The sequence below is a fragment of the Meles meles genome, chromosome 1 (assembly GCF_922984935.1).
Source record: "Meles meles chromosome 1, mMelMel3.1 paternal haplotype, whole genome shotgun sequence".
In the NCBI taxonomy this organism is placed as follows: Eukaryota; Metazoa; Chordata; class Mammalia; order Carnivora; family Mustelidae; genus Meles; species Meles meles.
Window position 1 is genome coordinate 2495117 of NC_060066.1, and position 14367 is coordinate 2509483.

Sequence of the window (14367 nt, forward strand, 5' to 3'; positions counted from 1 at the left end):
ACTAGGAGAAATGCCACTGGCGAAGGTCCCTGGGTGGTGTCCACAGCTGGTCCCAGTGCCTGGGGGCAGGGGCTCTGGCACGCCTCACCCCCCAGCCAGGCCAGCCCTGGGCCCCATCCTCCTGGCTGTGCCCCGCACAGGGAAGGGCCGGCCCCCCGCTCAGGGAGACCCGAGCGCGGCAGTCCACACCCCCGGGCAGGCCCCCGGCCCCTCCTCACTCACCCCATGGAGCCTGGGGTCACCCTCTGCCCCTCCGGCTTCCCCTCCCTCCCCGGGGCCGATGGGGTGGTGTGTCCCTCCCCCCGGAGCCAAGCTGGGCACCACTGTCTGCACCCTCCTCTGCGCCTCTAAGGCTGAAATGAGGACACCCGGTGGGGCCAGGACTGAGCGGCCACCGCGCGACACAAGGGGCCCTGAGGACTTACCAAGTGAGCCCCAACCTGTCCTGCAGAGGGCCAACGCCGGGCACCCGGCCTTGCCTTCTGATGCCCCAGCACCCCCCAAAATGGCAAGGCACCTGGGCAGGGCCCCACGCAGGCCACATGGGAGTGGTGCTGGCTCGGGCCCACCAGGGACGTCCCCTGCCCCTCATCCTGGGAGACCGCGGGGCCCCACTCCACCCGCTCCCGCCCATCCCGCCCGGCCCCGCACCCCACTCTCCAGGCACACACACAGCCACGGGGTCCTGCTTTATTGCCTTTGAGGGTCCAGGACGGCGGACGGTCTCCAGACCCAGTCACTGAAAGTGCCAAGGACAGGTCGGGGCGCGAGGCCCCGTGGTTAGAAAGAACCGTGCTCCCTGACAAATGAGCCTGAGGGGCCCTGTGCGAGGGCAGGGGCGGGAGGGCAGGGCGCCCCAGCGAAGCCTCAGAGACACCGGGCAGGAGGCGGAGGGAAGCGCGGCGGGGACGGGCGCTCGGAGACACGGCCCGGGCGGAGGAAGGAGCCAGCGCAGGGCGAGCCTGAGCCACGACAGGGGCCGAGGGCCGGGAGAGAAGGCGAGCGGGCGGCAGCGAGGGCGGCGCGGTCCGCGGGGAGGCCCCGGGCTACATGACGCAGCACCTGGTCCTGTGCGCCTGCGGCTCCTTGAACCGCAGCCTCTGCCTGGGCCGGTATTTCTCCAGGTAGGTGAGCTGCTTGCTGTTGATGGCTCCGCGCCGCTTCCTGCGGGACGGGACCGGGCGGGGTCGGCGGGGCGGGGCGGGGTCGGCGGGCGGGGCCGCGCCCGCCCAGCTCCCAGGACCGCCTCCACCCAAGATCCTCCCCTCCCCCACCTGCGGCCACTGCGGCGGCCCTCCTCCCCACGCCCCCTCGTTTCTCGGGTGCCACCCCCCCCCGACCCCCCCACCCCCCCACAGGGTGCGACCTGGGCATCTCCGCAGCCCAGGAGAGAGGGAGGAGGGGGGGACTCGGGTGACAGGTGATGGGACGTGTCAGGGTGGTTTGGTGGGTGACAGGTGATGGGACGTGTCAGGATGGCCTGGTAGACCCTTCAGGAGGTCACCCATCCCCACCCGCCCAGGCCCTGGAGCATAGCCGTGGACTTGCTCTGGCCAGTGAACCACGAGCAGAAGGGACGTGTGTCTGCCAGGCCAGGCTTCCGGAGCCCCTCCGGCCCCGAGACCGGCAACACGGGAGGAGCACTGCGCCCCAAGGGCCCCGGGGTCCCTGAGCGGAGCCCCCACATCACCGCATCAAAGGGTCGGATGAAGGAGGGACGAGTCAGAGCTGTGCTCGCTGCTGAGGTTTGGGCCTGCCCGGTGCCGTGGCCTGTCCACATTCCCGCAGCCACAGGCCACAGAGCCAGGAGCCACGCCTCACCCACACATCCCAGCACCGGGAGCCACACACAGGGACCAGCCCTCACCCTGGACGGCGGCCTGGCTACCGGACCCGCATGAGTGCGTCATACCCCAGCGTGAGGCTGCACGGGACAGGGGACGTCTCTGAGGTCACCCTGTGGCCAGGGGTCAGGAGCGCCTGCTGGCAAGACGCTGGGCCCTGCGGGGTGGGGAGTGCCGAGGAACGGCCCCCTGAGCCCGGACCCCCAAGCGCGCACCCGCTGCCCTCCACCGCACACTCGCCACTCGCCGGCACTCACTGTCGGATGAACTGGATGGCGTCTTCATACTTCATCCCGCTCTCGATGAGAGCCAGCGCCACGAGCACTGGGGCCCTGGGGGGACGCGAGGCTGGGTCACCACGCCTCGGCACCCCAGCACCTTCCCCGGACGGGTCCCCGCGAAGGCGCAGGGCGATGCCTTCGCTCTCACACCCACCACCAGGCTCCCCCAGTGCGGCCCCGCCCCGCGGAGGGCACAGGCGGCAGCTGAACCCGACACCTGCTGCGTGGCCCCAGGCCACGTGGTCCTTGCCCTGAAACTGGGGGTGCGCTGCCCGGGCCACTCGGTCACCCCGACAGTAGGGTCCGTCAGCTCCTTCGCGCTCGAGTGCAGGGACCACGTGGCCACCCAGCAGCAGGGGGTGGAGTCAGACTTGGGGAAGGACCGTCCCTGGGGTCACGTGATGGGGTCAGCACCCACTGCGAGCGCGCACGGACTACAGATCCCGCGGTCCGGCGCCCGCCCCGCGCCCCCCGCCCCCAGCTCACCGTCCCAGGCCGGCGACACAGTGAACCGCCACACAGCTGCCAGGGTCATCGCAGAACTTGGCCTTCAGCAGGCGCAGCCAGTCCTCTACCACCTTCCCGGGCGGGGGCGCCCCGTCATCAAAGGGCCAGTCCTGCAGAGGGCAGAAGCCCGTGAGGCTGGGGGCCCGGGGCCGGTCAGCCCCTGGCCCGGACAAGGTCGGCACTCTGGGAAGCACAGAGGGACCCCACGAGGGTGAGGGACAGCAGGCCCCAGAGGGCAGAGCGCTGGCCAGGCCTGCGGTCCCCACTGCAAGGCTCCTCATGCCTCTCCTGCTGACTTCTGTCCCCTTCTCCAGGAAGCCCTCCCAGAACACCCTAAGCACAGTGCTTCTCTCCTAAGCACAGGGAGCCCTACGTCCCCTCCCTGCCAGCCTGCGCTGTCACTCCAGGGTCACAGCCTGACCCTCACCAACCTGAGTGTTTCTGGGTCAGCAGGCCCAAGGGGTCTGGGCAGCAAGTGTGGAGAGTACGTGCCCCCTCCTGGTCCCAGCCCCCAGCCCCGCCACACAAAGCAGGCCCAGCCCGGGTACCCCCTGGGGAGGAGCGAAGGAAGGGTGGTAGGGTGAGCCGCACTATTCTGGATGCTGGATCCCCCGACACTCGGGGTTCATCCACTTTAGGATTCGTCCGGTTTTGGAAACTTAGCAGCGCTGCCCCCCCTCCCCCGGCACTCTGGAGGAGGCGAGGCGAGCCTGCAGGCTAAGCCCAGGCCGGGTCACCGCTGTGAGGGCGAAGGACGCGCAGGCAGGGCAGCGGGGAACTGGCCCAGGGCCAGAGCCCTCGGACACCAAGGGTGAGTCCACACGGGCTCGCCTCGGCTGCCGGCAAGCCGGGTCCCGGAGGGAAAGCTGATATCCGGAGGACCTCCGGATGCTAGGCAGGCCGCTGGACTCCCGGCTGCCCCCCCACCTCCATGCCCCGGGCAGCCCTGCCCTACAGGGGATGTGCCCAGTCCCACAGGCGGCCGGCAGCACAGCCGACCCATCCCTTGCCTGATCTCAGGTCCCCAGAGCCAGGAGACCAAGGAAACAGCTCCCAGGCTCCCTTCCCCACGGCCTCGCAGAGTGCTTCCCGGGGGACAGCCCAGGTGTGCCCGCCCGCCCCACCCCTCCAGAGCGCTGCCCACCCACGAGCCCCAAACCGCAGGCAGCAAGACAAAGGGAGCCCCGTGCCCCCCGGTCCTTAGCTGCTGGCCGGGAGCCACTGGGCCCTGTTCCTCCCCGCTGCTCAGGTCGCCGCACAGTGACGCCTGTTCCTCCCGCTGCTCAGGTCGCCGCACAGTGACGCCTGTGATCGTCAGAGCTCCAGCCACGCGGTGGGGGCCGAGCGCTATTAGGCAAGTTCACTCCCTTCCGGCTGTGGCCTCAGACAGCGACCGAGCCTCAGGCTCACCCTGGCAGAGCCCCAGGGGCGCTCGGCAGCGCCTGGCAGCCCCGGCACTGGGGGGACCCCGCTCCGGGAGCCACGGCTGTGCGTCTGGCACGTGCGCCCGCCTCCCGGGCCCCGCCGGCTAGGGACAAGCTCCGCCACTCTAGACATGCGCCCAAGCATCACATGGCCCGAGCGCCGACACGCGAGGCGGGCGGGGGGGCAGGTGACAGGCAGCAAGGCACGTGCCCGCCTCCCAGCGGAGCCCACACTCCCAGCCCCACCCCAGCAGCGGTGCCGCCAGAGCCCGAGGCCCTCACCACGACAGTGATGCCGTCCTTCTCCAGAGGGGCCTTGTCGTAGGTCACGTCACACACTCGCACCACAGTGGTGGCCCCGTACTTCTTCAGGTCCTGGCGGGGAGGGAGGACAAAGGCGGGCTGGGCTGGGGCTGAGGGCCCAGGGGTGCACAGCCCTGTCCAGGGGGCCCCCAGGGCAGGGCCACACCCCCTTAATGAAGCAGGCTGGTCCCAAGCGGAACGAGCAGGGGTGGGCTTTCGGCCCAATGACTCACTACGGGGGACGGACCTCCTGATGCTTCTGGGCAGGCCGCCCCCACCTGCTCTCCCTGCCATGTGGCTCGCCCGCCGTGAACCCAGCTTCCAGCACATCCGCACCCTGCTCTCGGGTGCTCAGGACCCCCATGGTGCCAGCATCTCCCAGACAAAGCAGGGCAGGACACCGTGGCCCAGGCTGCCCTCCTGGCCAGGCTCTCGTGCACGGGTCCCGCTGAGGGCCCAGCCAGCCCCGGCACGAGGGCCTGCAGCGTCTCCAAGGGCAGGAAGGCACGTGCTCAGAGCAGCCGGGCCCTACTCACCGGCAGGGAGCCCTGGGCTACCAGAGGAAAGGTCGAGGCAGCTCACAGCCAGGCTGTTGCTATCTACCCTCTAAGCGGAGGGTCTGCTCCACGGGACCCCGTGTGGGGCTGCTCCAACAGCCATTCTGGGAGTGGTGAGCCGTCGCCGGCTGGACCCGCGCGTCACGTGATGGGGACACGGGACACAATGAGGGCAGGACACCGCCATCCCAGGAACACCGCGCACAGGAGAGCGGGCGGGGCTCTGCGGCTGAATTCCTCTGTGCACACGGCACCAGGGGAAGCCCAGGGCTGTGCTCTGACCCTCCACACAGACTCCTCTTGCCCCTGGTCGCACTCTGAGCCCTAAACACCGTCACACTCTGACCCTTGACCCTGGGCACACACGGACCCTGAGCCCGGTCGCAGGCTGACCGCTGAGCTGCGTTTTTCCCCAGGCCCTGCCATTACCTCGAGGGTCTGCATGGCGAGGCGGGGCAGCCCTCTTCTGCAAGGCTCTTGGCACAGTGTCCAGGGCCCAGGCCCCTGATGGCAGGGTGTCCCCTGCCTGCCTCTATACAGTGTTCCAGATCCTCTTGTGCCCAGATCCCTGTTTAATGACGAGCACCCATGGGGGCTGCCCTCACGCTGCAGAGGGGAGGGCTGAGGGTCCGCGCCCACCAGAGCACTTAAATGCAGCGGCAGGCTCTGCAAAGAGGAAGGAGCTCTGCAGAGGCCGGGCTCTTACAGGAGGGCACGTGGAGAGCTGGAGGGCTGGAGGCTCTGCAAACACATGTGGTCACCCCCACAGTGGCCGGCTCAGACTCCTGCCCAGCCCCTTCTCCTAGACCTCTCCCTGAAACCCCCAGCCCAGCCGACCCTAACCCAAGCCTCCCTAAAAGCCAGCAGGCTTCCTTCCCGCAGCCTGGGCTGGCCGTGGCGCTGAACTTCATCGGCCTGCCCCCGCCGTTTCAGCGGCCACGTCTCACAGTGGGACCCCTCCCTCTCCTTCCCGCTCTCCACACAGAGGCCAACAGCCAGCCACGGACGCCGTGTCAGGCCATGCCCGCGGGCCCTCCGACCGCTGAGCCCGCCTCTAGCCACTCAGCGTGGAGCGTCCCTGCCCTACCCGTCCTCCCCTGCAGGCCCTAGGGAGCTGCTGACCCTCACACGGAGCTCCCCAGGAACACCCCAGGCTCCCCGCTCCGGGGCCCTAGGACCAGGGTGACAATTCCGCCACGACGCGCAGCCCTCGGCGGGACGGCTCCGAGCCCCGCCCCCACCGGCTCCTGGGCAGCGAGCCGGCACCGGGGCCCACTCACCTGGATGAAGGTGCTGAGGGAGGCGTCGGTGGGGTTGTGGGTGATCAGGAAGCGCATGCTCTTGTAGCTCACCTCCACGGGCGCCGGCCGGTTCATCCGCGCCATGCTCCTCCGCGGCCGCGGCGAGGCCCGGGGAGGCGAGGCCCCCACGAGCCCCCGCGCCCCAAGGAGACGGAGATCCCGGTGCTTGTCCGTCTGACACACAGAAAGCGCTTCGTAGTCCCGCCTGCGCAGACACTGTGCGATGCCCGGGGGGAGGGTAGGGCCTGGGCCCCGAGTCCGGCTCTTCCCCCACAGAAGGGCAGGGTGACGGCCCACGCCCCCAGCGGGGAGCTGGGCAACGATGAGGGCAGAAGGGAAAACGGGGACACCCGAACCCCGACCAAGAAGCCCTCACAAAGTCCAGAGTGAGTCTGCCACCGGGGCTCTGCCCGGCGCCGTCCGCATCGGTGGACGGGCGAGTGGCCCCCTGCACTCGAAGGCGGCCCGGAACCCTCAAGGACCAGACGGAACCTGAACTTGAACTGAACCCACAGGGCAGCCTCGGGGTGGGGGTGGGGGTGGTAGGCGGCAGCCGAGGCAGCTCTGACGCTCGGGGCCTGGGTCACGTTACCCCATCGGGGTACTGCGAGTCCTGGAGAGGGCCCGGGGGCTCAGGCGGCAGAGCCGGCCCGGGGCCGGACAGTAGAGGCCATCGGCGGGCGAGGGCAATGGTGAGGGCCAGAGGCACGGGGGCCTCCTCAGCAGCAGGCGTGGCGGGGATGTTGGGCCCGGCAGTATTCAGAGCTGCCCCCCGAGGCCCTCTCCATAAATCCCAGGCTGGTCAGCAGCGGGCCACGTCTGCGGGAGGACCGGAAAGAAAAGGGACAGAGAAGGGGTCACCCGGAGCCCCCGCCTCTGGGGAGGGATGGGAGCCTGCCCACCCCTGCTGTCGCAGCCCATGCCGACCTAGGGCCCTGCTGCGGGACCGTGCCGGGGGAGGGACCCTCGCCAGGCCTCAGTTTCCCCACCTGGAAGCACAGGAAGGAGGACTCAAAGCCCGGACAGCCACCAGAGTGGAGTGAAAAAGGACAGAGAGAGGGGCTCCAGGGACACACACCCCAGGAGCGTGCTGCACCCCAAGGAGCAGATTTCAAGGTCCCAGCCCCTAGCCGCGCCCCCCTCTCTGCCGCCTGTGACCAGCAGACACCCCCCCCCCCCCTCCAAGCCAAGCAAGTCTCAGTGCTCTGCGGAACTCCAGGCCCCTTTGGAATCTCGGAGCCCAGACCATTCCGGGGCGGCCAGTCCTCCCAGACAGGGGCTCAGGAAGCGCTGCCACAGAGCCGGGGCACGGTGCAGCCCCACTCACAGCTGTGAACCACCTGAACTTGTCCCCCTGTGCCCCGTGGGGATCCCTGGCTCCTGCCGGCCTCCACCCCTGCTGTCTCCACTCCTCGCCCACAGGGCTGGCCCGACGCGGGAGTAAACAAGCGGGCCTCTGCCCTCAGGGAGCTCGGGCAGCAGAGGCAGCCACGGCGGCCAACGGTCCAGCCAACAGAGCATGCCAAGGCGTGACAGTGCAGGTGGCCAGGAGCGGGTCACACTGTGATGGCCTCGGGGAGGGATGCTGCCGGACCACTGGGTCAACCATCGAGCACGTCCACAGGCATGTCCATGTCCATCTCTGGGCCCCAAAGTTTTCAGGGACCCCAGCGGGACCAGCCAGTCCCACCCCACCCCACCCCCACAGATGGGCTGGGAGACCTTTGGCAATCAATGGCCTCAGTTTCCCCATTTGCACAACAAGGAGTTATACAAGATGGCCCTGTGGTCCCTCCAGCTGTGACCCAACGGTCGGCACACCCCTCCAGCCACTGAATGGGGCCCCGCCCCACCCACGGCACTCTTATCTGATCACCGGCCAGGCCCTCTGTCCCCCAACCCACCACCTCTTACCTTTGTCCCCGCCCCAGCAGCCCCTTCCCCAGCTGCCCACCAGGCCAGGAGAGTCTCAGTCCCAGTGCTGGAAGCCCCCAAGGCCAGGCACCCCGGGCAAGAAGGGACCCGCTGCCCCGGTGTTCCTGGGCTCCGGGCAGGGGCCACACCTCACCCTCTGCCCAGTGCCATGGTCCTGGGAGGGCTCAATGGGGAGTGTCCCGGGAGACAGAAAAAGGCAGAGAAGCCCGTCCTGGTTCAGCCAGACCCGAAACCTGAGCCACCCCAGAGCAAGCTACAGCTCAGAGTGCAGGCGAGGAAAGCGACAGCCGCAGGCGCTCGGAGCACCACACAAACACCAGTCCCTCCTGGGGCCGCAGAACATTCCCGAGTGTGTGTGCATGGCTGTGTTTACCAGAAAGCAAGAGGAGCAAAGGCCCCAGGAAACCCCAGGACTACAGACCTCTCCCTGCAGGGCTGACGTGTTCCCTCACTGCCCACAGATGCCGGTTACCTGGGGGAGACCCCATGGGCAACAGCAGAGGGCCTCGCTCTGCTACCAGTATCCCTGAACAGGTCCTCGGGGCTGAAGGCCACACGGCTGTCCCCTGGAGCCTGCAGCTGCCCCTATCGGCAGGGGTGAGGGGTTAGGCTGGCCGGGGGACAGGGAGCAGGATCTAGGCTAGAATGGGGTCAGGGGTCTGGACCAAGGTTGGACCCACGCCAGGCTGGATCGGGGTCTTGCCACACACCCCACTTGTGTGTGCCGAGTCTGGGTCTCCCACACCCAGATGGGAGCAAATCGATGCCTCACCCCTGCTGACCCAGGTGCCCCCACATGGCTCCACCACGCCCTACGACCACCCTCAGAGAGGGGCCCTTCCTCCCCACCACACCCCCTCAGTGAGGCCCCAGGAACCCTAAGCGGGCTGACCCCAGCTGGCCAGCAGCCGCCCGAAGCCCACCACCAGGAGGCAAAAGCCCCACCTGCACACAGTGTGTCCCTCCAGCCTTCCTGCCAGGCCCCTAACCCAGCCCCTGGGACCCCAGCCCCTGGGACCCCAGCCCCTGGGACCCCAGCCCGGCGCGAACCCTCCGCTGGGTCCAGAGCGGCCATCCTTTGGAAACCCCGTGAGGCGACCAGAGTCCTCCCTGTCTGCAGATGAGTAAACAGGCCGGGGAAGGACAGCAGGACCCCCTCCGGGTCCTGACCCGACCGACACCGTGCGCTTCCTGAAGCTCGAGTCTCGAGTCTCGAGTCTCGGAGGCAAGAACACCCGCCCTCAGTCATGAGAGGGGCGTCCAGATTCGGGGGGCTGCCGCCCGCACGCCGGGTCATAGGCTGTTGGACCCCACAGGGCCTCAGAGAGGACCAGCCCCTCCCCACCCAGGCCCCTGCGCGGTCTGGGAGACGCTGGAGCGGTGCAGCTCCGTGCGGTCCCGCAGAGCTAAAGCAGGCGTGGGAGCACCTGGGCAGGGCTGGGACCCGGCAGCTCCTGTGGGGTCTTGGGCGGGGCCACCACGTCCCGCGCTGCGCGAGCCCCCAGGCGCATGGGGGCCGGTCCAGGGCTGCACCCCCTCCCCGGGCTGAGCTGAGGTCCTCCCGGCACGCCCCGCACGCCCCAGCTCACCCCTGCTCGCTCACGGGCGCGCGCACAGGCGGTCCGCCGCCGCCTCCATCCGCGCGGTGGGCCGGGCACGGGGCGAGACCCAGAGCGCGGGGCGCACCGGCCCCCTGGGATGCTCGGCGGCACGGGACCGGGAACTATATATAGTGCCCGGGCATCACGTGGGCGGGATGACGGTGCCTGGCGGGCCACCCGGCTTGTTGTGGCTCCCACACCTGCCGCCTAAATATAACCGCAGCCCGGTCAGCGTGCCCAGGCCAACAAAGGGGCTGCGGCCGAGCAGGAGAGAGGAAGCAGCAGGAGGAAGAGGAAATGCAACGGCAGAGGGGAGGCCGGCTGACCACTGCGGGGCGGGACCCTGCCTCCCAGGCCCCTGCCTCCTGCCTCCTGTGCATCAGCGCAGGAAACCATCAGCCCTATGCGCACCCGCCCCAGCACCCTCTGGGGCTCCCGATGACCCCTGCCAGGAGGAGGTCCCACAGCAGAGGGGGCCTACCCGGGGCTGGGTGCTGGGGGACCTCCGCACAGGCAAAGGCCTGCAGGACAAAGTCTCCACCCTGCCGAGGAGAAGAGGCTGCTGGTGAGAGGTGGGTTGGGGAGGCCGACGCCCACCGGCTGAGGGCCAGGCACCCCTCACCTGGCCTGCTCGACCCCTGCCCAGCTCTCCAGCCTCACGCCGGAGGACTCCTGAGCATCTTCTCGTGTGTTACTGTGTGCCCAACACCACGGGCCCTCACTGAACCCTCACCACCGCCGGGGAGCTCGCCGTCATCCCGTTGCTGTGTGCACATGGGGAGACTGAGGCCCTGGGACTAAGAGCCCACACTGGGTCACCCAGGGAGCTGTCTCCACACCCCGCTCACCTTCACCAAGAGACCCTCTGCGATGCTCCCAGGTAGAACCATCCCCAGGGTCGGGCCAACCCCAGCAGCAGGGTCCCGGCTTTGCCTCCTGGGAGCACCATGTAAGGAAGGCAGTGCCCCCCAGAAGATGGGCGTCAAGAGTCGAGCCTGGCATCACAGTCAACACTGTGCCTGCTCTGGGCAGCCCAGGGGCCCTCGCAAGAGCGGGGAGTGGGGCGCACAAGCCCCAGCACACAGGGTCCCGGGAGGCCTTGCCTTGCTGGGAAGCCGGCTCCGAGCCCAGCTCCCAGCCAGCCAGCCTGGCCCCTGCAATCGGCAGTCAGAGCCGCAGGGCTGGGGGGAGCAGGGGTGTGCCGGCAGGGGCCCTGGCCAGAGCGCGGCCCCCTCCAGGCTCATGCCCACACACGCACCCAGAGAGCATCAGCCACGGCGTGGCCCTTGACGGGCAGGCAGGCAGGAAGGAGGCCCCACCGGAGCCCCACACACGGGTCCACCCTCACCGGGCACGTGGTCTGCCTTTCAGCTCGAGGAACCCAAGGCAAAGGCTCCTGTCCTCGTGCCTCCATCTGGCACCCACGTGGGCTTCAAGCCAGGACTCCCATTCCAGGGCTCTTAGCTCCCCACGTCCAGCAGCACCTTCCTGAAGGCCATCTCTGGGCACTCGGTGACCCCCCAACCACCAACCCCCCATCCTGACTGCTTTCAGAGGAGCCGTCCCCTCCGACGCTGCCTGCCATGAACGAGACACATTGGCCACATTGTAGGGATAAAACACAACAGATCAGAGAGGTTGCGTGACTTGCTCGAGTGGCCCAACCAGGAAGTAGAAGAACCACGCTCCGGGCTGAGTTTTACTGAACGGCAAGGACCCTGCTCTTGCAGACTCTGGCCCTCTGGGAGAAAGGACCTCAGGGCAGACTGCTTCCCCCGCCCCAGTCTGATTCCTCCTTCGTACACAGTTAAAATTTCCCATCGAGCTCTTTGACACTGCACCCAAGACACAGGGCGCACCGTGCTGCTCAGGCTATAGACCTGAGCCCCAGCAACAGCGTCCCCCCCCCTTGCCCAGGGCACCCGCTCTGGCCAGGCCTGGGGGGCACCTGCTGCAGCTGGCAAGACCCCAAGCTCTTCGGAGAAGTCTATTTTTATCAGAGCAGGAGCCGTTCCTGGAATCCTCCCAGAGCGAGCCCAAGTCCACACACAGTTGGGGGGGCAGTCCTGAGCCGGCCCAGCCCGCCCTGATCCCCTAGGAAACCCTCCCAGAGCCCTCCCGCCCTGCACCCAGCAGCACTGAGGGTCAGCCCCCCTCACCGGCCAAGCACTGTGCCCTCCCTCCCTCCGTCCCTGTCCTGTCCCCTCTCCCTCCAGCCACATGCCCTTCAGAGCACCGTCCCAGCCCCAGGGAAGGCACGTCCCAAAGGAGGGACACGGAGGCTGTTGAGTCCACGCTGCCTCCACACGGGGCCTGGCACCAGAAGGGCTCCCCACTTGTTTATGGAAGGAACAAATGACCCAACGTTCTGGGCAGAGGTCCAGATCTGGGAAATGTCCAGAACCCATCACGGGATCTCAGCCCCTGAGGTCCAGAGGGAACTTGAAGGTCACCTCCGCCACCCAGTCCCCCAGCTCGCACACCTCCAGGGACAGGGAGCTCACTACTCCTTGGCAGCACCTCTCTGCCTTCAGGCAGCTCCCTGAGTAATCAGGGCCCCCCTCCAGGGCCTGCTGAGTGCCCGCAGCTGGGATGGGCACCGGCGGGAGGGAGACTTCCAAGCAGATTAAGCCAGCGCAGCGGGCAGCCCCAAGGGCAGCGCTGGAGGGTCAGGTGACGGGGGAGGCTTCCCTGAAGCAGCCGGCCAGCGGGGAGCCCAGCGCGGAGCCCAGCGCACTGCAGATGCCTGGAATCTCATCAGGGCTTGACTGGCTGCCCTGACTCCCTGGGCGACCCGGGGCCAGGGCTTGCCCTCTCTGGGGCACGTGGCCTCCCCTGCCAATGGAGACGCCACCAGGGAGGAAAGCCACCTTCCGAGCTGGTGCCAGCTCCCAGCCGGTCACAGGGCACCCAGGCTGCGACCAGGAAGCAGAGCTGGGGGGAGCGGGCCTCGGTTTGCCCTGGGGTGGGCACCTGTTCCGCCCACCCGGATCTCGGAGTGGAGGACCGCGCCGCGAGCAGCCTCCCCGGAGCACAGCAGCTGGCCCTTGGGCCCGCTCCGGCCTCCTCGCCACACCTGTGGCTTTGAGGGTGCCCCGGGGGGCGCGTGGTGCTGACCCCCCAAACCGAGCGCCCGCCCCCAAGGTTACTCTGGAGGGCTGTCAGCCACCAGCGCTGTCGGGACAGGCCACAGCTCCACCGCAGACCCACGGGCACATGGGCGGGCACCCTGAGAGCGCGGGAGGCCGCGGGGCTCCCCACCAGCTGTCATGAGTGGCAGGTACAGCGCAGGTACAGTGGGCGGGCAGCAGGGGTCTCCTGGACCCGGGTCTCCTGGACCCAGTGGCCATCGGGAGCCAGCCAGGCCTAGCCTGCGCACCCCCCGGCCCGGACAGCGCTCGCCCCGCAGGCCCCAGAAGTCAAGGGTGCCTCTCGGCGCTGCTGTCCGCCCCACCCTGCCTCACCTGGTGGGGCCCGGGTTCTCCCCTCAGGGGCGCCCGCAGCAGGGACACGCAGGGCAGGAGGAGTGAGCACAGGAGGGGCAGCAGGCATGGGCGCCAGAGCTGCTCACAGGGCAGCACCAAGCCGGGACGGTCAGGGCCGGGGCTCGGACTCAGGGGCTGGGGCGCATCCAGCACGGCCTGTGACCAGACGACGAGGCTTGCCTTGCTGGGGTGTCAAGAGGACAAAGGGACAGTAGGAGATGAGGGCTGGAACCCCTCTGTGGCAGTGGGACAGCGGGGCCAAGTGCCCCACAGGTGCCCCTTCCGCTAGGGCACCTACCCTGCCCCCCGCCTCTGCAAGCCCCTCCTGCCGGCCAGGCTGCCGGTGACACCCCATGGTGACACATGGGCCACAGCATGTGGACTGCACCTCCGGGACGGCCCCCTCTGTCGGAAGCCCCACCACCACCACCACCGACCAGGGCAGCCACCCCGGCCTCAGCTCTGGCTCCAGCGCCTTCGGCCACCTGTGTCCCCGCTCCCGCTCCAGACCTCAGGACTCCCGCCAAGCGGGAAGGAGAACCCGGCGCGTGCACCCATTTACGACTACCGAGCCCTCCCGTGCCAGGCACGGGGCTGAGCCCAGAGATGCCGGGAAAGCTATCACCGGAGCAAGCCCCCAGATGGGCTGCCGGCCACCCCCCCACCCCCTGCCCTGGGAAGTCACCTCCCAGACAGTCCCCGCGGGTGCCCCACATGCAGGCAGCGCTGCTGAGCCAGGGGCCACCCCGCCCCTCACCACCCTGTGCCTCAGTTTCCTAAGCTGCCACATACAGGAACATTTCCTGGCGCCACCCGTCCCCAGGCTGCCTGGGTCACACCCGCGCCACCCCCTAGGCTGGTGAACCAGGGCTCCAGCTTCACCCTGCTAGCTCTCCTGCGGCGGGGCACTGCCTCCCCCAGAGCCCCCCCCCCGACCCCCACACAGCGGCGGCCACCCCTGGGCCCCGCCACACCCTGCCTTGGCCATGCACTTCCTTCCACCGCCCACCCGCCCGCCTGGGCACCCCGTGCAGCCCCGTGCAGCCCGCTTCCTCAGCCTCCAGCTCAGACTGCTGAGCGAGGTGTCACTGACCCGCGACCGCAAGCCGTTACTGCCCCCTCATCTGCA

At 68.8% G+C, this 14367-nt stretch overlaps 1 protein-coding gene across 6 annotated transcripts in view; it reads right to left on the reverse strand.

Annotated features, from left to right (window-relative positions):
• Positions 1-676: 676 nt before the first annotated feature.
• Positions 677-14367, reverse strand: part of PTP4A3 (protein tyrosine phosphatase 4A3) — a 48087-nt gene continuing 34396 nt past the window's right edge. For 3 of the 6 annotated variants that reach the window (XM_046001936.1, XM_046001964.1, XM_046001944.1), the window contains 5 exons: positions 6197-7036; positions 4339-4431; positions 2612-2742; positions 2102-2176; positions 677-1164 (listed from right to left, as the gene is read on the reverse strand). In XM_046001936.1, coding sequence (XP_045857892.1) covers positions 1047-1164; positions 2102-2176; positions 2612-2742; positions 4339-4431; positions 6197-6301 — 522 coding nt within the window. In that variant the 5' untranslated portion in view covers positions 6302-7036 and the 3' untranslated portion in view covers positions 677-1046. Of the gene's footprint in view, positions 1165-2101; positions 2177-2611; positions 2743-4042; positions 4205-4338; positions 4432-6196; positions 7037-8131; positions 8155-9741; positions 9857-14367 lie in introns of those variants that run through there. The other 3 variants (XM_046001953.1, XM_046001972.1, XM_046001981.1) reach the window with 3 other exon arrangements.